The sequence below is a fragment of the Rhea pennata genome, chromosome 10 (assembly GCF_028389875.1).
Source record: "Rhea pennata isolate bPtePen1 chromosome 10, bPtePen1.pri, whole genome shotgun sequence".
Taxonomy (NCBI): domain Eukaryota; kingdom Metazoa; phylum Chordata; class Aves; order Rheiformes; family Rheidae; genus Rhea; species Rhea pennata.
In genome coordinates, this window is record NC_084672.1 from 23910398 (window position 1) to 23934267 (window position 23870).

At 42.9% G+C, this 23870-nt stretch overlaps 1 protein-coding gene across 7 annotated transcripts in view; it reads right to left on the reverse strand.

The window, feature by feature from the left end:
- CSNK1G1 (casein kinase 1 gamma 1) overlaps nt 1-23870 on the reverse strand; it is a 119867-nt gene that overhangs the window by 58357 nt on the left and 37640 nt on the right. For 3 of the 7 annotated variants that reach the window (XM_062583885.1, XM_062583882.1, XM_062583883.1), the window contains exons 3-4: nt 13511-13929; nt 5652-5692 (exon numbers count right to left, since the gene is read on the reverse strand). In XM_062583885.1, coding sequence (XP_062439869.1) covers nt 5652-5692; nt 13511-13691 — 222 coding nt within the window. In that variant the 5' untranslated portion in view covers nt 13692-13929. Of the gene's footprint in view, nt 1-5651; nt 5693-6181; nt 6239-13510; nt 13930-20766; nt 20849-23870 lie in introns of those variants that run through there. The other 4 variants (XM_062583884.1, XM_062583886.1, XM_062583887.1 and 1 more) reach the window with 4 other exon arrangements.

Sequence of the window (23870 nt, forward strand, 5' to 3'; positions counted from 1 at the left end):
AAACCCACCACACCACTCAAGTTGCTTCTGAGTTTCTGAATACTTAAAAGGTTCGAAAGTCAGGGGTGTTAGGGACAACAAGAAGGGCTCCTTCAAATACATCAGGAGCAAGAGGAAGACTGGGGAAAGTGTGGGCCCACTACTGAATGGGGTGGGTGATGAAGGATGCAGAGAAGGCAGAATTACTGAATAGGTCCGTTACTGAATAGGGTGGGGGCCCTGGTGACAAGGGATACAGAGAAGGTAGAATTACTGAATGTCTTCTTTGCTTGTTGTCACTGCTAAGGGACAGCCCTCAAGAATCCCAGAGCCCAGAGGCAAGGGAGAAAGTCTGACTTTCCTTTCATTGAGGAGGATAGGATTGGAGATCATCTGGGCAAGCCTGACATCCACAAATCCATGGGCCCGGATGGGATGCATCCACAGGTACTGAGGGAGCTGGCAGATGTTGTTGCCAGGCTGCTCTCCATCACCTTTGAAAGGTCCTGGAGAACTGGAGAGGTGCCTGAGCACTGGAAGAAAGCCAATGTCACTCCAGTCTTCAAAAAGGGCACGGAGGACGACACAGGAAATTACAGGCCAGTCAGCCTCACCTCCATCCCTGGAAAGGTGATGCAACAGCTAGTCTTGTATGTCATCTCTAAACATCTGGAGGAAAAGGAGGTGATCAGGAGTGTTCAGCATGGATTCACCAAGGGCAAAGCATGCTTAACCAATCTGATAGCTTCTGTGATGGCATGACTGCCTGGGTAGATGAGGGGAGAGCAGTGGACGTTGTGTACCTTGACTTCAGCAAGGCTTCTGACACTGTCTCCCGTAACATCCTCCTAGAGAAGCTCAGGAAGTGTGGGTTAGACAAGTGGACAGTGAGGTGGATTGAGAACTGGCTGAAAGGCAGAGCTCAGAGGGTCGTCATCAGTGGTGCGGAGTCCAGTTGGAGGCCTGGGGCTAGTGGAGACCCTCAGGGATCAGTAGTGGGTGCCATCCTGTTCAACTACTTCATCCATGACCTGGACTAAGGGATGAAGTGCCTCCTCAGCAAGTTTGCTGATGATACCAAGCTGGGAGGAGTGGCTGACACACCTGAGGGCTGTGCTGCCCTTCAGAGAGACCTGGACAGGCTGGAGAGTTGGGCAGAGAGGAACCTCATGAGGTTCAACAAGGGCAAGTGCAGAGTCTTGCACCTAGGGAGGAATAACCCTAGGCAGCAGTACAAGCTGGGGGCTGACCTGCTGGAGAGCAGCTCTGGAGAGAAGGACCTGGGAGTGCTGGTGGATAACAAGCTGGCCATGAGCCAGCAATGTGCCCTTGTGGCCAGGAAGGCCAATGGTGTCCTAGGGGGCATTAGGAAGAGTGTTGCCAGCAGGTCAGGGGGCATGATCCTGCCCCTCTACTCAGCCCTGGGGAGGCTTCATCTCGAGTACTGTGTCCAGTTCTGGGCTCCTCAGTACAGGAGAGACATGGAGCTACTGGAAAGAGTCCAGGAAGATGGTCAGGGATCTGGAGCATCTGTCCTCTGAGGACCAGCTGCGAGAGCTGGGCCTTTGTAGCCTGGGGAAGAGAAGCCTGAGGGGGGATCTTATCAATGTGTGTAAGTATCTGAAGGGAGGGTGTCAAGCTGACGCGGACAAACTCTTTTCAGGTGTCCCATGCGACAGGACAAGAGGCAATGGGCAAAAACTGAACCACAGGAAGTTCCACCTGAACGTGAGGGAATTTCTTCACTGGGAGAATGACAGAGCACTGGAACAGGTTGCCCACAGAGGTTGTGGAGTCTCCCTCTCTGGAGCTATTCAAAGCCTGCCTGGATGCAATCCTGTCTAACATGCTCTAGGTGATCCTGCTTGAGCAGGGAGGCTGGACTAGATGACCTCCAGGGGTCCCTTCCAACCTTACCGATTCTATGATTCTATGAGGCTAATCCTTTAAAAACAAGTGGCAAAAAGCACTCCAACTGTATTGAAGGCAAATAGAAAGCAATGCAATATCCAGTTTGCTATCCAAGTCACACATTTGAATTAATACAGATGTCAGTGCTGGCTTCAGGGAGAGTCTTCAGAAACCTCCACAGTAAAGGGACTTAGAGCAACAGAAACTCGGTCTATCCAGTGACTTCAAGATGGTAGGAGGACTACTGTACCAGGACATGAAGTTGCTTGTGAGAAAGTAGGGGACAGTAAGCCATGTCCAAGCTGGTCTCCTGCACCAGGAAGTGCTGGAGAAGTGAGCTTGAGCTCTGCGTGCATGTCAGAGTTGTGGCAGTGTCCGGGAAAATGACACCGGAACAGATGGCCGTCCTATAAGCAAAGGGGCTTACCAATGCTGGCTGATGTTGCCTTTGTATCAAAAACAACTGAATTACTACTGCCTCATGGACAAAAACTACAGCTCAAACCAACAGGCACTGTGACGACCACTCTTCTGAAAGGGCATGCAGGAGGCGCGTGGTACAGCTTGGTGGCTCAGCTCCTGTGCTCAGATTACAGCTCGATTTCATACAGGGAAAAAAAAAATCCTTACTACATGCAATGCATCATTAAAAACCTTCAGAAGATTAAGCTAGTAAATACGGCCACTGTGTTTCAGAAGGCAAATTCCTCCATGAAGCAGATCTCCTTAACCAAATAATCTTCAGCTGAAAGAAAGGAGCTACAAGCTACATAAGACAGAGGCCACCTGGGATTTTGCACTGCCAGAGCAAGATGCAACACAACCGCAGAAATCCCTCGTCCCCAAAGACGAAGCAAGGGAGATTAGCAATGAATTTTACAGCCTTTCCTGAGCAACTCATAATTCTCGCAGAAGTCATAATTCTCTCATTTTTCCTACATTCAGCTTTAACGTAAGGACAAGAGGCACAAATAGCCGAGACGGCAGGGTTGCAGTTGCAGAAGATGATCTCAAACAGTTCAAAGGATTTGGTGTAGAGTTTTGACCTGATCTAGTGATGCAGATAAAATAGAAATCGTTGCCTTGAAGTATATTGAATGCAGCAACTTTACTGCTAACCTGTAGATTACTTGAAGAGCTAAGCAAGTCTTTTTTAAACGAAAGCTAAAAAAACAAGATTTAATGTAGGTCTCCCCCAGGGAGAAAGGCAAGACCATTCACAACTATTCTTGGTCTCAAGTTTTCCTGGCTTTTTTTTCCCAGAGAGCCCAAATTGTATGATTTAACCAGCCCTTTGTAAACACTAATTTAACAGCAACATTTGAGAAGCTGGATCGCAACTTTTTTGCTCAAGCCTCAGAACGGTACATAGCAAATAAGCACGCAGTGAACTAGTTCATTAATTGCATTCTCCTTCTATCCGGAGCTGAAGGACTGCCTCAAAGAACTGAAGCTTTAGCTCTCGAGGGAAACACGTCCTCTTCTCAAGCTTACTGCAAGGTTTTGATGAGGAATAGTTTCCTGTACAATATTTCTATGCAGAGAAGAGGGGAATCCTTGGCATTTGGTGGTGTGTCATTCCTTAACCCAGAGGAAAACACAGTGGAGCTTACGCTCCTGCCTAAGTGTTTGCCTCCCTCACGATTGCAGCTAAGTACGCACATGAAAGAAATAAGTGTATGCAGCTGAGAAGGCAGAATATGGTCTTAGATTAGAAGAAAACAATTTTCGCTAGTACACCCTCGTTAACCTTCTTGATAATCCAGCGCTACAGCAACCACAATGGAGCGGGTGTGCAAACAGACAAGCTACACGGATGGCTCCGGAGCGGCAACTCTGGTTCTTTGCATCCAAAGGATTAGAGATTTTAAAGTATGAATCGTAATAGTGCAAATAAAATTGGACTGCGTTGAAGCGTAACTGCTTTAGCATACAGTATTTTGAAAAACCAAAGAATGATAAGAAAAAAAAAAAAAACAGGTCAGATTAAGGTGACAAAGCTAATGCCATTCAGCTCGAGCCATGTACCTATCGGAAGGGTTCAGGTTACTGGGACAAGCCCTCTGACCAAATAGAGCTGCCTTCTTGGTGCGCTATCACTTCCTTACTCCTTCCAATGCTACAATTTTGTGGGATTATCTTTGAAAGCCAAAGCAAATTAGGAGCGTTACAGGCTCCATAGTACTAGTACCTAGTACTACGCACTCAGCACTTTGTTGCCAAATCTGCCTCATGAGCAAGCCACTGGACAAGCCTCGCTCCTCCTTCCCAGTGTAGATCCACGTCCAACAAGGACTGCAGGCATTCAATTTTTTGGGGAAGATCTGACATTTGTCAGCAGGAGGCTTCAAAATAAATCCCTCCTGCAAAGTACTAATTATTTTTCATCTACTATGCATCGTATAAGGAGAACGTTAAAGATGGAAGATCTGTGGTACTTCAACGTGAATCAGAATTAAATACGCCAAGTCCATCTTGATCTTCTCTAATCTGAACGATTCCTGTCATATTGCCAGAAAGCATTAGATGGGAAAACAGGCATGTTTGCAGCTAGTACCCAACTGACGCAACAATTTTTATTTAAAATTCTAGCTTTTGGACCTGTGATTAAAGAGCATACTGACGAGTAAAGAGCATTGGGTATTTTCAGTCAAACACTTCAAATTTCAAATCCTCAACAGAGTAATGAAAGTCTTAGTGGATAGAAAAGTTAAGGCATAAAAACAAACTACTGGGCTATATTTTTGTTTTGTTTTGTTTTAAAGTCTGGTAGAGCTAAGGATTAGACAGTTTTCCTATCCCTTCAGCTCAAGCTTCAGACATCACTGTTGACCACCATGCCTTCATACTCAGAAGCAGCCATCAAAAAAAATAGCTTCATCAGATCCATTTGCTGCACTGCAGAAATATGAAAGTAGCCATCGCATGTGCTTGGGGAGGGCTACATCATCTGCAGAGTAGAAAGTAAACTGATAATTGGGTACTGGAAGCTTGTACGATGGGATGGGAAGAGACAGTTGTGAATTCAACCGTTTGCACGAGTTCTGGTGTCTGCTACTGAAAGGTCAGGTTTTTATGCCACTCCTGTAACTCTGTTTAGCCAGTTTGATTCATTTTCACCATCTCATAACTCAGGATAAAAGGAGAAAATCATTCTGAAGATGTTGGTATCTAAAGATATAGGTTTACAAATCAGCTAGATAAAGATTGTCCTTTGCTGGATTGCACCTTGTTTTGGCTGTTGCATCTGCAGCTTCTCAGTGTTATACAAGACTAAGTCATGCTATTCCCCCAAAGCAACTAAATGCCGAAACACCCGTTTCCTGCCTCTCAACTCAGAAAACGCGGAGCAGCAAGCTGCACTGTGCCACGCTCCTAACCAAGCACTTTGCCAACAGTCCACCTAGAGAATAGTTAAGAGCCTGGAGAACGAATGGAGTCCCAAACAAACAAACAAAAACTCGACCCCAGGGGCTTGGAAGCTGTGGCAAACCTGCCATCAGTGCTATTCACTGGGACCTAACATACCGGCTTGGAAAAACAGACAAGGCACATGGGCATAAGACAGCTAAGGACCATTTATGCACCAAGAATGGTGGGTGTTTTGTTTATAGAGTACTCAACAATTTATCTGAGTTTCAGTAAGTTATTCCAGCTGAGGTGAGAGCAGCCTTAAGCACAAAGTGAGAGAAAAATGATTTTTGTACTTAACACTAGAAACTCTGCCAAATCATTTAAGAGCACATGAGGCTTCTACTTACCAGTTTGATCGCTACATATTCATTGGTGTAGAGATTTTTGCCTGTGAAGGAAAGAGAAAAATCTTTTAGTTCTGCATTCAGCACTTCCTAGTTTGAGAGGAAACACAGAAGAGTTTCACTGGTCACCACTGAAGGCAACGAGCTGTCTGTCTTCTCTGAATTAGACACTGAAGTTTGTGCCTCTAACAAAGTGCAAGTCTCAAAATAATAGGCTGTAGCAGTTCACCAGGCTAGGCAAACACTATCTTCCATTCAGCATAAGGAACCCAAGGATACCTCACGCAGCACTTATGCTCAATACAAGTATTTGAGAAGGTTTCCCAGACGCATAACGTTTTATCACCTGTGACATGCCAGAAAAATTCGGGGAACAAAAAATGAAGAACCAGACTAGTTCTGCTTTGAAATTTTGAAATGTCTCGATTCTGCTGGACACAGGATAGTTTTATCCAATGATCTGTAGAGAGTTTTGCTAGGTTAACTATGTAATATAGCAAAGGGAGTATTGCAGGTAGGCATAGGAAAATAACCTTTGCATGAACACAGAGCTTCATTTCTTCTTCTATGAAGAGTGGACAAGAAAGGCCTTCTCAGCTGATCAATCAGTCCTCAATCTAATACAACCAACAAGTGCCAGCTGCAATACAGCACCAATAAACTTCACAACCATTCCCAGGATGTTAACAAACACACTGTATAAAGAGAAGAACAAAATCCGTTCTTCAGACCCCAAAACACAGAGCACAGCAGCAGTATTCCCCTCCCTCTTCTCCCAGTAAGCACCGTGGCTTGTAGCTTACAAGAGTATCCCTGCTATTACAGGCTATAGGCTTGTTAGTCTAGTACCAGCTCTGGCAGCCCCTAGGACGAGCATAAACATGCAAGCACAGAGCTGTACCTTCACACCATCTACACATTCACTTACCAGTAAACTGTGGCTGAGGAACGTTAAGCCAGAGCTAATATGCTTGTGCTCAATAGCTGTAAGTGAATTTTTACTCCGTGACTTTGCCTGGTGTTTGCGCCAAGCCTCTGGCAATCTTAGTGATCTGTGGCAGAGACCCACAGCTACACGTATCAAGAAGCATCTCTTTGCACATTCCGAAACTGTCAATTACTGCATAGTTCAATGTCCTCTTCTTCTACTAGGAAATTCGAGCAATTGCTCTCTGTTCACCCTCTCCATGCTGCTCATGCTGCTTGAGATTGACAAATGCGCCCAGAAGGAAGATCCCTGAAGAAGAATGCTTAAGCAGTCCTCATTCCACATCTGTCCCTTGCCTCTGACATCTCTGCTGACCTCCTTGAGATCCACTGCATCCAGAAGAGTGCGGTCGTCACTGCACAAACCTCCCTGTGCATTTATACATGTGCCTACCATTCCCAGTACTGCTTGCTCGCTTTACTGTTATGGCGCAATGAAGCTGTGCTTTCATGGAACAACTTAGTAGAGCTCCAAAATTCATTAGTAGCCTATGCAGGAAGTTAAACAGTGCTGGTTTGTAGCGTCCGTTTTGCCCGAGTCTGTTAAGCATTTGTTCTCCAGTTCCTGCAATAAGCACAGAGGCTCAGAAGACTAGACTAGCTACTCCTCACAAGGAATGGCATACTTCAAGTCAGCTAGAAGTTTGGGAAACACAGCCTATCTATGTAGGCACCATGAAAAAAAACGTCTGGTCCTCCCTCGCGTACACGTATTCTACACATGTAGCAACAGCACTGAAGACTCAATAAAAATCAAAGATGTAAAGATGACTGTGTTCTCTCATGCTCTTAAAATCCAAAATGCTTCCCGGGGGAATTACTTATTCTCTCTCTTTTAAAATGTAATTATTTTACTTTAAAACAGCTTAGTATTTTCTTCCACTAACTTCTTCTATCTTCTCTGCTGCATCACTCAGTTTAGTTCTGGCCTCCACATTTCACATAGGACATTCCTGGTACAGGTCCCACACTGAGCAGATGGCTTTAACATTCATCATGAGGTCAAAAATTTTACTGGAAGATGGATGCCTCAACCTGTTACAGTAACTGGCAATGCACAGCACAGGCAATGGATGGTAAGATTAAATAGCCTAAAAAGAAATGTTTTATCCAATCAGACATGCAAGCTGAGTTTCACAATGTTAATCCTTGTAACATAGTTTTTCTTCAAAGGGTTCCTACTGTTTTAGCTCTTTCACTAAAAACTAATACATGCAGTCTGGAAACGAAGCATAGGAACTAGGTTTTGAAGTCACATCAGGAACACCCAGGCATTGGAAGGTGGCTTCAAAACAGACTGGAAGAGCGTGAAAGCTAAATTCAGCAGAAAGGCAGGCGTCGAAGGTAAACTGCCTCCCCATTTGGGGAGAGATATGAGAAAGTTTAGGTTCTAAGCAGCAAAAGACCTGAGACAACATGGGAATGTTGATCCCCTACGGATCTCATGCACCTGCACGTCATGCCTGGCATCACAACCTTGGAGCCGCACCACTTCAAGGTGGTTTTAGCACTTGATGTGAAGTGGTATAACGACATTCAAGGAGCGATGATCCACAGACCTTATATTACCACTCACGCTCTCCCACCTAAATGGGATAAATATACCGGGAAAATAACTGTATATTGTTAGTGCTCTCCATGCATGTCCAGCCATTACTCACCCTATTATAGTCCAGTTAGGAAGGCCAAGAATAAGGAGAAGCCAGTTTTGATAATGAAATTCCTCAATTAAAAAAAGGCATTAGTAACACACTGATAAGCTAGCCCCAGATATAAGTCCAGCAGAAAAGAAAACAAACTCACTAACTCTCCCTCCAATCCTGCTCCTTCCAAGCAAGCAAACATGGGAAAGAGTCTGAACATCCACTGGACCCAGATGGGTCCAATTTTTGAACTCCAAACTCTTCCTACAGCTACAAGGGAAGACGCTCGCTTTGCCCACTACGTTTTGCGGCTGAATAGAGCAAAACAGAAGGCAAAACCTTGCTACTGGCTCGCTCCAGACTGAGATCGTGATCGACCCTTCAGTTTGCTGTTGCGCTGTTGCCCAAGGTGTAACAATTCATCCCTTCTCCTTACACAAGCCAGCACAGATATTAGAAGGCAAGCGTAAAGGCAGCACTGCTCGCAGGACAACGTTAAACCGCACGGTAAAAATAAGCTGTGAATAGAAGCTGCACCTTATCTGAGGAAGACAAAAGCTTTGAGACACAACTTGGAGCATTTAGGTGTGCTAACAAAAGTCTTTCAAGTTCAGGCAAAGCTTTAGATGGAGAAGTGATTAAGCTTATGCCTCGGTTTTGGGTAGTTCCACTGACAATTACGAACAACACATTGTAAAGGAGAAATGATGCATTAAGTCACTAGCATTCAACGTGGGAAATCTAACCAAGCGGATTTCTCAAGCCCCGGCAGCATGATGTACGATGCACTGGCTGCCCAGCTGAGCTGCAGACAGGTAGAGCATTGACCTCTCGAGCGCTGCACTTCCGCAGTCTTAAATTAAGAGCTATGAGCGCAAACCTTCTCTTGCGACTAACAGAAATTAAATATTCCTTCTTAGACCTGTCTAGCTTGGCATCATAAGGACAGTATGTTTTGATGGTGGACTGAGGCTGCCAAGCAGAGCTGTTCCAGCCCTAGTTTGCAGGAAACCATGTCTATTTTTAGATAAACTTAGGGATGGAGATCCAGGATATTATAAAGGCAGAAGCTTATTTTTAATTATAAAATATCCAACTAGTTGTCCTACAGATCAAGTAGATCTTACTCCAGATAGCACTGCATCTAGAGAGACCACGTCCTGGAGGCATCAGCCTAAACAAGAGTTCCCATGAATTTTGTAGTATGTTGCCTTCCTCTCTAGAGCATCCATCTCTCCAAGTAACATTTAGGGTGAATCCTACATATGCCTTTTCCACTTTTTTTTTTCTTCTTTGAGTTTTTGTACACTTTGGGGTTTGCTTACCATGAGCTCACTGCTGGGATGCACTGAACCTTCATGAGACCTCTGTATGACTCATGCCATCATTTGAATTGAAAACACAGTTTCTCTGGGTGACACATGAAAACTGACACTTCTCTTAAAAAAACCCCTTGGTTCACTGGCCTGTCAAGAGAGGACACAAGCAACAGAGAGGATTGAGCTCTCCTAACGCTGTCTTTCAAACAGGGCTAGACCGCATTAGCTGTCATTTTAAAATGACAATTGAACCGTAAAATTTTGAAAGTGCCATCTGATGCAAAAAAAGATTTGGGCTTCAGTCTACAGCTCTACATTAAGGTAAGCCAGAAATTAATGTCTCAAAAAATAAAAAGTGAGTCTTCCTCCAATCTAGTGGAAGCTGTAATCATTTTACATTAGTAAGTATTTATTTTATGCTTTATTAAATAAGAATGCTATAAGTTGGGAAAATGCCATTTGAAGAGGCTTGCTTATCCGTGACTTTTCTCATGGTTCAGGATTTCAGATGAATACAGCTGTAGCAGTACGCATTAAACTTGTCCAAGGTTCTTATGATTTCAGAGGTTTTCCAGTAGGCACGCAAGAAGAATCCATTTTGCAAGTCCCTGAGTCAATATGAAGAGGTGGTTGATAGGCTCAATTGGCAATGGCCAACGTACAGTGAAGCTTACGGGCACGGCTTATGATGCTGGATTTTAAAAGCATAAATCCCATTATTCCTGACCTGGGAGCACCTACTGACATCACAGAAATCTTACAGTAATTGCTTTTACAGCAATAAGCACACCACGAGCCTCTGCTCCAAGCTACTCTAGCCCTACTTAACAACAACAAAAAAAACATTAATGTCTACTTTCAAACTAACTTGGGGTGGAGACCCAGGACACCACCAAGGAAGAAGTCACGCTATTAAAATTACAGGCATTCTCCACTGTGCATGAGAATTAATTTGGAAGTTCTCTGGGAAACTGCACCACAATCTTGATGCCTCCTTAAAGTACAGTTTCATACAAGGTGGCCAACCAATGCAACTGCTCAGTTAAGTTGCTCCATCTTCATCCAACATTGTCTCCGGCACTTTTCAGACCACTTTGGGATGCAATTTGCTTAAGCAGCACAGATTTTTTTTTTTTGAGAAGTGGCCAGTTTTCCATCATCTTGAAGAACTAGGCATCTCATAAGAAGATAGGTAAGTGCCAGAGCAAGTCTCACCTAGAAACAGCAAACCAGACTTCCTGCTTTTTGATGGCATCAAGACCCTAGGTAGGTTCAGCTACACTGGGGGGGGGAAAAAAAAAAAAAAAAGAAAGTCTCTAAGCTTTTACAAGCCACCTACCCTGCAGTCTTCCCAAGGGAAAAGCCAGTTAACGCACTTTCACCTTATTACTCCAGGCCAGACACTGATTTTTGTTTTCATTCCTTTCCCATTTCAGCAGCTCTTTCCAGCTGAAATCCTACTGTACTGCTCCAGCATGACTCCAAAAGCTTCAAAAATAATCTCCCTGGAGCTCTTTATTTACAACAAGGAAGACCGACCCTAAGCAGCTAACTCGATATTTACAGAAAACGGCTTCACTCCGTGACACTGCTTTTCCTCCCCACCGAGCGATCAGTCCCCTAGTGAGCTGGTGTGTGCTGATATAAAAAGAGCTTAGAGTGAAAATACAACACCTGAAAAGAGCAATTCTTTGGAGAATTGGAAAATACATTTTGCCCTTGTTTACCAGTCTACAGACAGTGCGTGACTTTGTGCTTCCTGTGTTTACTGAAAGCACTCACTGATGCCTTACTTCGCTGAAACCACATTTAAAAAAAAAAAAAAAAAAAAAAAAAAAAAAAAGCAGAGGTGGCTTGCCATGCATCTTTGCAGGACGGAATTGTTAGACTTGTTTGCTCGTATTTCAGACGTGCTGCTTCTCCTTCCCCACAGCACAATTCAGCAATAATTAGCATTGCATCTGTGCAAGCCAACAGAAGTTCTTCAAGCCATAACGACTGGCAAAAAGCATATGAGTTTCAAGTAATAATACAGCTTAAGGACCTTACACATAATTCCCATTATCAGTGTGCCTGGCCCTTTGCCGAAGTACAGCGAGTTACAACATACTTTGTTAACCACTATTAGCAAAACATTTACCATGGTAATTTATCACTGTACCAAAATTACAAGCCATTCTGTTAACAAGTAATTCTTTTTCCATAGCTAAAATTGAATTTCTCTGTAAAGCAATCTTCTCCAAAGCAAAACCCCTTGTTTAACATCCATGCTTTGAAACAATACCTTAGTTAGAAACCTGAGAGCCAAGCCTTCAAGCTGCTAAAACTTTGAGAAACGTGGAAAAAAACCCAACAACCCTGGAAACAAGATTTGAAGTTGGACACCAGCTGCATAAAAGCAAGAGCCATTTACCTGGAGGGATCCAATACACTTGCTGAACGTTTGAAGCAGACATGGAGTCGCAGCTATGGACATTTGCATTTGGGGGTCCTTTCCCTTTAAAGTATAATTCTCCAATGCAATACATCAAAATAATGCAACACAGCTATGCATGTTATGTTATCATGAGGATCCAAACTGTATTATCCTCAGGCATCAATAATGCCCACGTGCTGTATGTTCACTCTTCGGGAATTGGGAATTTTTGTCCCTCATCTCACTTTCTCCACCTTTGCAGCATTAGCTGTACTCCTGTAAGTCAGTACAACTTCTCTAACACAAAGTTGAAATCAAAATAATCAATTTACGAAGAAAATAATAGCAACCTAGTTACTCTTTATATTATGGAGAGGTGTCCTGTCCTGTAGATACAGTAGCCAAGCCTTAGAAAGAAATGTGGTCATACATAGATCCTAAGCAAGACTCTACAAAGCCTCTGCTGGTAGTTATAATTCCTTGATGGTAGGTTACCTGAAGCAATTTCCTGATCAATTTATCTATGAGCTCTTCTCTTTAATTTCACCTCTAAGTAGTCACCAAGTTTCAGGCAGAAGGTATTTACATCAGTCCACCTGCCTTCAGCACTTTCAAATTCATCAGCACAGCAATCCACTTCATTCAGCAGAAAACCCAGAAATGCAAGCGTTTTTAAACAGGTCCATGTGAGACTATCACAAGCTGTTTCTTCTAATTGAAAAAAAAATAAATGTATTTATCCCAAAGTTTGAGAGCTCAGAAGCACATAATCAAAAACACCGGCTGCTTCCCTTCTTCTCATTTAAAAAACAAACTCAAACACCATTAACACATCCTTTGTTTAGGATGACTTAAGAGCCCAACACAACACAGTCCGCAAAGCCATCTGTTTGGGCAACCAGCTGCAAGACATGCTGTTAGAAGACCAACGGACCAAGAAAAAGCAAGGGCTAAGAGGGCTAAAGCAGCCAGATGGCTCGGAAGCCCCAGCTGGCTAAGAGCAGGGTGCGAGTCAAACGCATGGGACAGATCAGGGAGTGGGTGATGGGGCAGAAATTAGGGCACCGAGGTCAGTGAAGGACGTGGCATAGAGAAGATGCAGCTGAGCACTGGGGAACAGTCTAACCCATTCTTTTAAGGAGATGTTCTGACTTATGAACAAGAGATTGAGAGCAGGATTTAGCAATCCAGACAGTTGAGAAGACTTTTTTTCACTTTAGGCAAGACATTCCGCGTTGAAGAGAACAGTCTTCATTGTTGGGACTGTTCAGATTTTGCATCTTCGACCTCTCCAGTGCACTCACTTTGGCTTTATGCAAATAAGAACAGTGTTAACAGTTACATTTTCTGAGTCAGAAGCTGCAGGTAAGGTGGCTCAACACTTGGGAAACAAGACAAACACACCAATTTCTTAAACCAGAGTAAGTTTTATGAACTTATATTCCAGCAGTGAAATGCTAACCTGGATAACAGGCCATTAAAACAGTTGCTTCTTACCTAGTCTGAGTTCTCCAAAGTTCCCACACCCAATCTTCTTGCCCACTCTGAAGTTAGGTCCCACCATAAGAACACCGGAAGAGGCAGATGAACTCGATGGTCGAGAACCGTGCCCGCTCCTTCCCGGCATTCCTTTCGTCGTGCGCTGCCTTTCATCCTTTTCCCTATTAGAATGGTCCATGATCTTAGTGAAAGATCTCTGCCAGCGAGCTGGCAGAGAGGAATTGGAGTATGCACTCCTCTTCTAAGAAGATAAATATATATCCAAAAGTATCTCAGTCAGGGTTCAAGAGTGTCATGGAAACGCATGTAGTTCTTTTGGCACCATATCCAGTTTCCTAATGCATCTTTATAATGTACCAAGTGGTCAATTATGTTCTTGAGAACTTAATAAAGGCAAGCGGCTTTTGGTTTCTTACCTGGGGAAAAGAAAAAAAAAAAAAAGAGATAAACGAAATGAAAATCATTATTTTAAAATACCAAGAGAGAAATGTACAACATGGCAAACTTCCAGTATTTTTCCAAAGCTATTTAGGCCTCAAAGAAGTTAACAGCTATGTATTAACTTTACTGTTTTCCTAACAGTTTTCTGATAAAAAAAGTCTCAACATCATGAAGATAAATAATGGCCCATCCACTGCTCCCTACTCAAGTTAGTATGTATAGTATTAGTCCTAATAAAAATAATTTCAATTACACCAGAATGTCAGGTGGAAAGAAGATACGGAGAACAAGTTCCATCTTTAAAGCAACTGTGAAGGCTCAAGTTTGTGAATGCATGAAGAGGTAAGTCTAAGTGTTATGCAAAAAAGCCAGACAAAAAGCGGCAAGTGAAAGATGCTAGAAGAAAATACTGAAACACTTAAGAAATTACATGCATCTAGTATACCAAAAGTCATATCCTACCTAGGTTTGCATCTTCAAAAGTTAACCTCAAATGTTTGCTAATTGAAACTGGTGCCTCAGAGAGGCTTGACCAAATCAAGACTTACTATTTTTAAAAGCTTATGGAATTTCCTGAAAGCTGTGTCAACATACAGTTCATATTGACATGTCCATCTTTAATGATTTAGTTTCCAAATAAGTGAACTTTTACAAAATACATTTTAATGCAATCAGGCAAGAAAGTCAGAGGCCAAAATCTTCTCCAGCAGCCCAAACATAACTGGCAAACAAAACCTGACAGTTCCCCAGGAGAAACTCAAGTATACCTCCTGCCCTGTATGCCCAAATTTGTCTCCATTATATCCCCGGGCAGGCCTGGCAGGCAACTCTGGACTACACCAGAGAACACACTGGTGCATCTAATAAGCACCAGTCCCTTCATTTTGTCAAAAGATTACAAGAAACAGATGCTTGTCACCAACAGCACAGCAAGGGAAAGAGTTTCTCTGTGCCTGCAGGCCAACCTGAAGAGACAGGCTGATGCTGTATGGATCCCACAGGCCCCGGCTTTACAAGTGCAGTGAAGGAAACTCAAGATGGACATCTCACCGGGAGATCTATCCTGGAACATACACTCGCTCTGGATCTTTAGAGTAGTCAAGTGATCCAACTGGGGCCCCTCTGTAGTCAGAGGCAACTTCCATCATTCAGCAGTGAAAGCCCGAAGCCTCTGTAGCAATAGCCCAGTTCAGTCTGATGGGATGGTCTGGAGGTCCTGAAGTAGGAGTAGGTGAGCTTCTCCTCACACCCAAAGCAATGGGCAGGAGGAGGGAAATGGTGCACTACGCTTTGCTTGTACAGATGCTGCACACAGAACGAGCACACCTGGTGTTAGACAGTAGATGTGGATGCACTAGTGACCATGACACAGTTCTTGAGCAAGAATCTACAACTAGAATACACTTACCTAGAAGCATCCCCCATATCCCAGGAATTATACATACTGGGTTATATTTCTTTAGGGCTCACTGTTGCATTCCGAGTTTTCCAGATGCAAATAGAAGAGTTCCTGGATGGTGCTGGAAACAGTTTGTGCCATACTTCCATGTGGATATCTACAGCTAACAGCATCAATGTTTGCATGGAAGTTAGCAAATACCTCCAAAGTCAGCAGAAAAGTGCTAGCTGAAATCACCTAAACCAGATTCACTGTGGAAGGATATAGTCAACTGAATGCCGTCAGGCACACCCAGAAATACAATTGTATTTGCGGGATTTCAGAACTATTAAGGAAATTGGCTCAATGATCCTGCAATACTTTCATAGCTTATTTTTCAAAGGGATTTGGAAAGGGTTTTGGTTGTTTCACAACATGCTGAAGCTAACCTGCCTATTTCCAGTCCTCCAAAGTCCAAAAATAAAACAATTACTATGCATCCACAAACCGGTGGCATGGAACAAGTGTTAACTCTTGAAATACAAGTATACTTTCCCTGATCTTCCAGTTGTGGTACACTTATTTCTAGAAATTTGTTTTGATCTGAGTCATCTGCACACAAGGCAGAAATCATTCACAACAGATCCAGAACACGCCGGTTGCTGCCAGCACAAAAATCCAGCTTCTCAATGTGAACAAGGCTTTAGCACAAATCTGATTTTTTCTATCCATTTCCATTTGCAGCTCTAGAAGTATGCACAAAAGAGGGCACAGTTTTCCTCTGCTTGAGCATCTTCAAGTTTTGTTTTTGTTTTTTAAGAAATCCCTTAGCAAAAAGAGCAAAGATTAAATAAAGAGATATACAACTTGAACAATAGTATTTGGGAATTACTTTCTAGTGCTTGGGTATATAGATCATTGGAGCATCTACATCAAACGGAGTCTGAACAGACTCCTCCTTCAGCGGAAGGATATCCGTCTCTCAGCAGGATGTTAGAAAAACAGTCAACACACTAAAGAGGAGCTAAATCAGCAATCCACATACATGGACCAGCTTCATGTGATGTGACAACTCCACAAGAACATCCCATCTTTAAGTATGTACTGATGTTAATAGTCTAGTTCAGGTTGCACAGCTTACAATCCACAGGATATTTTATCTAGTGCACAACTCAGCAGCTCTTTTCCACAGGGGAAAAAGCAGACGATCCTTTGTAGCCTCTTTTCATGGAGATGGAGCCCTGTAGAAAATGCCACACAGCACATTTGCAGCAAACCCAACAGGTCGAGAACCGCGAGGTCAGAGATCTGTACTGCGGGCATACTACAGTCTGGCTCTGCAAGCGCAGAAGCTGCGGCATAGAGCTCTCGCGTGGTAGACAACTCTGAACTGCCATTCACGATTAGACACCGCTGGCCTAAGTTCAGAAGAACTGAAGATGCTCATGTCCAGTCTTCAGTATTACCAAGCCTTCCTTGTACCTCCAATACAAGGAGCTCAAGCTTTAATAGTTAAAGCTGAATACGGATTATCAGGATGTATCCATTACAGGTAAACAGGACAAACTGGTTCTTCATCATAGAGACTCCCAACACACTTTCAGTAGCGGCATTCATTTTGATAGGATGAGTTAGTGCCACTTAAAGTTGGCTGCGTGGATACTAGCAAGCAGGTAGTTATATTTGCTTTGCGTGTACATTGCTTTTAGTGTGACACTAAACAGGAACAACTTCCCCCAAGTGATATGCTGGTACAGCTCACAAAAGCAATGATGGATGTCCTGCCAGATATCCAAAACCACTTTGGTTGGACCCAACCCCCCATCTGTTCGGGGAGAAGACTTGAAAGGAAGAGAGAAAAAAATAGCTAAGTCATTGAATCTTTTTATTTCTGAACAGAAGCCATATGTGCATGGATGATGGTGTACTTCTAGGGCTGAGCTGCTGAGCTAGATGACTAGGAAAAGATGAGTAGAACAGAGGAATTATATGAATGAAAAAGTAACACCTTGGAAAATACACCAGATCCTATCAAAGCCAGAAAGGAGTTTTTTTTTGTTCTGTTTTTTTTTTTTTTTTTCCTGGATATCAAAGTCATTTTCATTGAGGGGGCAATCCATGTGCAAGAACTACAGACCTTACAAAAAGGGTAACAAAAAGTCTCTACCAAGAGCAAGTAAGACTAGCTAGATGGAACAAATAGACTGTAGATGCAATTCTATTCCATTGCTTCCCTCCCCAGAAGAATTCCTATCCAACACCTATGAAACTACCGCTGAAAATCAAAAGCAAAACTATGGTCACATCAAATGAACGACAAGCCCTGGGAGGCTGCCATTTCAAAAACAGAACAGCAACTTCTGCTATGCTCCTTCTCACCCCTAGCCAGTTTACTGCTGGAAAATAGCACATAGCATTTTGAGAGACAACAAGGACAGCACAGTTCTGTGGGCCAAGAAGATACCAATATGACACACTTCATGGAAAGTAGGTTGAAAACCCGAAAGGAAGAGAATAACAGAACTCAGTGATTCTCTTCCTTTCAGGGTTTTTGGCAGAAGACTGCATAACAGTGAAGTCAAGAGGAATGATAATGTTTTGGAAAAGTTGCAGAGAGATCTTTAAAACTTTCTTGCTCATCTTGAAATTCAGCTAACAGTTGCATGTTAACCAGAAAGAAAAAAAAAAGTCTATACAGAATAAAACCATAGGAAAGGATTTCAAAACAGCTCAATTAACTGGAGGTGGAACGGAAAAACAGAGAGGCTGTTTAAGAACGCGCTACAATTTACAGCATCTGCCGTACGGTACCAAAATCCATTTAACCTTCCACCTGCCCATCCTGCCGTACTGATTTACCACCAGCCTACTACCTGCAGAGCTGATCTATCCAGAAAACAAGAGTGTTTTGCAGCAGAACCTAATGCCTAGGTGTAGATCTTCTCCAAGCGTTTAGGTAGCTGCTGCCAAGAGATAGCATCATTACAGAACATGAGAATTTTACCCGCTATGATAACACAATAGAGCTGAAAGCCGCCAAGAGGCTCACACGCACAATTCAACACGGTTCAAACAGTTCATAATATTGGAGTTGACCTCAATTTTCAGCTGGCGGTTGCAGGGCAGGCCACTCTGAAGTAGTGATCCATTACACAACTACGTTATTCCTTCAAGGAATTCCTTCTGAGCCTTGATACAAGTTGCTCTCTTCTTCTCCGATCGGATTTAAGTCTAAACTCTGCTCAAGGCAAGCGCACCAAATTTCAGATTTGAGGGCAGAGATGAACCGCTGTCTGACTCTTAAAGCATCCTGCTCACTGCTTCTTGGACAGGACAAGCAACTCTGTTCTTCTCAGGGAGAGTAAGCAGGCTGAGCTCCACCACACATTTTCTAGCTCGTGCAACAGCTTTTTAACAGTTATAAGTCACAACGCCCCCATTCTTCCCTGTTCCCCACTGTTCTTCTAATTTGTGTAAGACTTCCTCCAGAGGAAGGATGGAAAGGTCACACCTGACAGTTTGAGAACGCTAAACATCCTCTTTTTTAGTTGAAAGCCTCTTGCAGCAAACAGGAATTCAGATCAGCAATGAAAGAGTGAATCGCCTGTTTGATAACCTTCTTATTATGGCAGACACTATTAGCAGATCCCAGTTGTCAGGACACCAAATTGGACAAAGTTTTCTTCCATATCTTTTATTATTGCTATTATATAAAAATATGACTGTAGTAAATATGGCATCAAATATGGCTTTTAAGGACTAACAAAGAAAAAGCACTTGTTCTCGAAGAGAAGCAGGAGAACCACCAAGACTAGACTGTAATTTGAAGTCTGTCACATTAATATTTAAAGACTACTCAGAACACTAGAACTATTTCCTGCCACAATACGAACTTTTTCATAACGATTTTCCTTCCTACCTTTCCACCCACTCAGCAAGATTGCTGCCGAAAGTTACTTGCATTTAAACAAAGCTGCAGGAAGATATTTGCCTAATGGTGACTCAGTTCAATTCCAGTATTCATTTCACTAAAATATACTTCAAGACCAAGGAACAGTTATTTAATAAAAGAGATACAGGGTTGAAATGGAGTTACTTAAAGCACAGCTAGTTCAATGAAGAAGCTAGCTCAGCCATGCTATCCTACACACCCAAACACTTAGGACTCAAAAATTTCAATTACCACCTCACCTCTATCAACAAAACTGAAGTGTGAGGGTTACAAACCAGCTTCTAGCCAGCACTGAAGACACCTGCCACAGTCAGGTTGTCATCAGTAACGGCAAAGGAATATAGTCTAGCTGGAAGATGTATTGATTCCTGAGCACTCATCGTGACAACATAAGCACAGCACAACTCTGTTCTGGCACAGCAACAGAGCTCATAACCAACCTGTTTTCTCAATTAAGTCTTAAGTCTGATAGTAGTAGTAGTAGTAGTAGTAAAGGACAATGTAAACAAGGGACTAGTGTGAGTCAGTCGAGCAATATGTACTCCTGCCCTTCAGAAGGAAAGGCTTGCTTCCCTTGCACTAAGAATTTCTTTGACCTACTTGAGACACTCTGGAGACCTTACCGAAATAAGATCCGGAGCTGTCAGAGTGCCGTTTTGTAACGCAATTTCAGATAATTGAGACAGATATTGCAAGTGAACATCCCTTTCCTCAAATCAAATCAAGCAGACCTGATCCAGGTCTGCGTGTATTCTTGATTTGTCTGGGAGTGAGCACACATGCTAGCAATCAAACTGCAAATGCTCGGCAAATGGATCACCACCCTAACAAATGGGAGTAGTTTGGCCATAAAGTTTACCTGCTCTTAACCCGAGAACTTCAAGGAATTCTGTAGGGATGGATGACCTCATCCTACCCTGTACCAAACCCACAACTCCATTTCTCAAAGCAACTTTAAGATTGTTGCTTTAGAACAGGACAGGCACATGACTCCTCATAATATTTTCCAACATTCCCCCATGTACACACGTAATGCTTTTGGTAAGTCTCTTGATCCTAGGAGTGTTTTCCAGGCAAGGTCTACTGCTTCACATGTGACTTCAAAGACTTAACATTCTCCAAGGCTCTCAGCTGACACGTTCTAAGCATAAGGATATGAGATCACTAGCTTCCATGCTCACTCCATGTAAAGAGGAGATGGCAGCATGATGACAGCATCAGATGCTCACTTTGCACAGATCAAGACAACCAGTTCACTCTTTAGAAAAGAGATAACCAGTATGCAGGTTACAATGATTATTTTAAAACCAAGATGCATGAGGTGTTTCCTCAAGTTCTCAGTATCTCCTAATTCCTTTTATCATCTTACACCCTTAGGTAAGTTGGCTTCACGTGTCCTACACTTCACTGCAACATTAACAGCTCCCTAGATGTCAATGCTCTTCCTATATTAAACTGAGATAAGAAAAACCTTTCACTCACGGCTTCGTTCTCTTCCATACTGATACACGCTGTCATCATCTTCAGTGCCCTTAGCATCTTCTCTTCCCACCACCTCATCTCTTTCCTTCCATGACGTTCCACTTCTTACCCTGCTTCTGCCCATGCTACTTTCCAAAAAGCTTCTTCCAAAGCCACCCAGTCACACACTTCTGGTAAAGTTTGTGTCCACCAACTGGAAAGTGAAAACATTCTTTGAGATCTGTCCTGCTACCAAGCAGAAAATTTACAGATAACCTAGTACCCCATCTTGGCCTGACCTGGAAGATGATCTTGGCTGTTCACATAGGCTAGCAGTATGACTGCAAAGTCATGCTAATCTGTCCATGCTCTCTGTAGCCATTAGAAGTGTATGTTTTTGCCTTTTCCTCTCCCACTCCAGAGCCTTCTGCTTACCTGGAGGGTCTCCCGCTCCCCCAGCCACCCAAGATATTCCCCCAGTGAGTTTCTTGTTAGAGGAGTGTATTTCTGCTATTTGATCATACACCAGTAGTACCTCTGCAAACCATTGCAAAAGAGATGAGCATTCACCTGCACTTTCCCAAACAGCACTAGACTGACCTGGTTTTAAATGTCCTCTCTATTGCAAAAAACAGCAGAAAAACTGAAAAAAGTAGGTCAATTTTCTCTGTTGCAGTTTAAAGCTAGTAGCAGCATCAAAAAAGTTGTTGGCAGACTAAGGCAGGTGGGACTACATCATGTCAGACGTCCCACATTTGGAAAATTCTTTATAATCTTAAAGGTTACAGGTACATTTTAAAAATTAAGAATTGCTTCCATTTAATTGTTTGGCTCAACAACTTACGGAGTTGGTTTTGTACAGCACTTTATAGACAGACAAGTATCTTAAAGTGAGATATACAAATGGTATTTTTTGTCTCAGTTGTTGGGAAGGGTGAGGGACAGACAACTGTGGACCTCTACACTCATCTTTGTTATTCACGAACACACACAACTATCAAGTTTACGCACTACAGTTACATAGTTTTGGCACAAAGGGAGGCACTCAAAACACACGTTACTTCATCTCCCACTCACATCATTTGCCATATGAGAGAAGTGAACTTGCATGAAGCCTTTTCCTTGAAGATTCTGTGGACTTGCTAACAAGCACTATTTGTACAACCCTCAAATAAACGTGCTGGCGAGTTATGTTTAAATGAATCTGTTTGGATGTTGATTGTTGTCACTAAGAAGGGTCCAAGTGCCCGCCGTGCAAGTTCACCCTTGGACTTTGTTCTCAAAACCCCAAGCTTGATGTTTAAGCCAAGAATGTTATGAAGGAAAAAGTTAGCTCTTCCAAATGAAATGAGTTAAAAAAAAAAAAAAAAAAAAAAAAGAAAGGTTATCTCAGGGAAGTGGTTTGTGTGATGCAAGCTGGATTCACTGACACTTCTTTCTCACTCAATTTTAAGCAAAACAAAAGGCCATGAAGTTCTAAAGCAGCCATGTATGCATATTATTATGCATTATATATGCACCACAATCTGTCAGAAAACCAGAGGATTACTGCACTTTATGAACAGTTGTATTATGCTGGAACAGCTAAACGAATGGTTGGACATCTTAAAAAAATATATAACCCAATGAGACATTCACAGTGATATCACAGTAATATGCACTATTTTTAGGCTGAGAGGAGGAAAGAAAGACTAAAAGGCAACTGCCAGCTCTGTTCTAGTCTATGTTGTGGCTTGTTGGGGAAGTCAGACAAACATCCCTCTGCAAAAAAGAGGCTTACAAATCCCCCCTCATTGGCAGTAGCACCCCTGAAAAACACAGGTGTTCAGCCCACATGCAACTGTCTGTGCAACCCCAGGAGTCCTGCAGTCCTAAGAGGCAACTGCTACATACCAAAATTTGAGAGCTACGACTTCACACTACACCATTGCTGGCTTTAAAATCCAGTGTATGAAAGGCTGCTTGAAGATTGGTGAACGCGTGAAGTTTAGGATACTGTCTGTTTGCAAAAAGAGGCTAAGTAAGACCATGCAAGATCAGGTACCAGCAGAAATAGATGCTTACGAGGATGCTGCAGAGGAAATAAAGGGGAAAAAGCCTGACAGCAGACCTGGTATAGACTAAGAATCCTGCAGACGTTCTCTTCTCTAACATCCAGGTACCACAGCTACTCTTTTTTCCCATCCCAGAAGTATCAGCTTACTTAACAGCAAAAACAGAGCCTCAGGTATACCTACTCTATCTCCTTCCTCTCAAGCAACATATTTGAAGAAGAAAGGGGGAAAAAAATCTACTAAAGAAGAGGTTACTTCTAGGCAACCAAGTGCATCTTCAAGTTATAATTCACATTAGGTAAACTCTCGTGCTTGGATGGCATGTAGTGCTTAATGGATGCAGCTTGCATCATCTGGTGTCACAGATGTGACAATTCCTTGTCAAGACCACTAGCACAGCTTGGGCTCCGCAGGAGTGTGCTTGGATCACAGGAAGCAACGCCACTTTTGTAGGTGAAAAGCTTAACCTCAATAGTCCGACTGTTTTTATCTGTGGACTGCCTGGCAAGGAAAAGAAGCCTGGAGGATGAGTTGCAGACAGGTTCAGATAGCTTGAAGAGACTGGTGTTTTGGTTGGTATACACACACACACACACACACACACACACACACACACCCTCTGCATTATCCAAATCACAAAGTGCTTTTTTCTGCTTTCAGAAAAGAACACAAGTATCAAGTTCAGAGCCCACAAATGCTTTCAAGGTGGCGAGGGATGCTTCTTACTAGAAGGTCAGTCCTCAACAGGACATGAACGTGAACAGACAGGGCCGAAGAAAACTGTAGACCCCTTAACTAGCAAGGGGTAAGAAGATTTAAGCTCAGCTTGAGCTGAAAGGTAGCCCTGACCAACTCAAAGGAGTACTGAGAACACTACTCTAACTTGGCCACGCACCAAAACAAACACAAGCACTCACCAGGTGTTTCCTCTGTGTAAGAACAAATTCATGTCAAGTGCCATCCAGAATCAGTGAAGCGTATGAAGAATAATGAAATGGGTTTTAGCTGTAGGTTCTCTGCACCCTACCTTGAAAGAGAAGGGCTCCAGATCCCCAGACTCAAGAGGTCCTA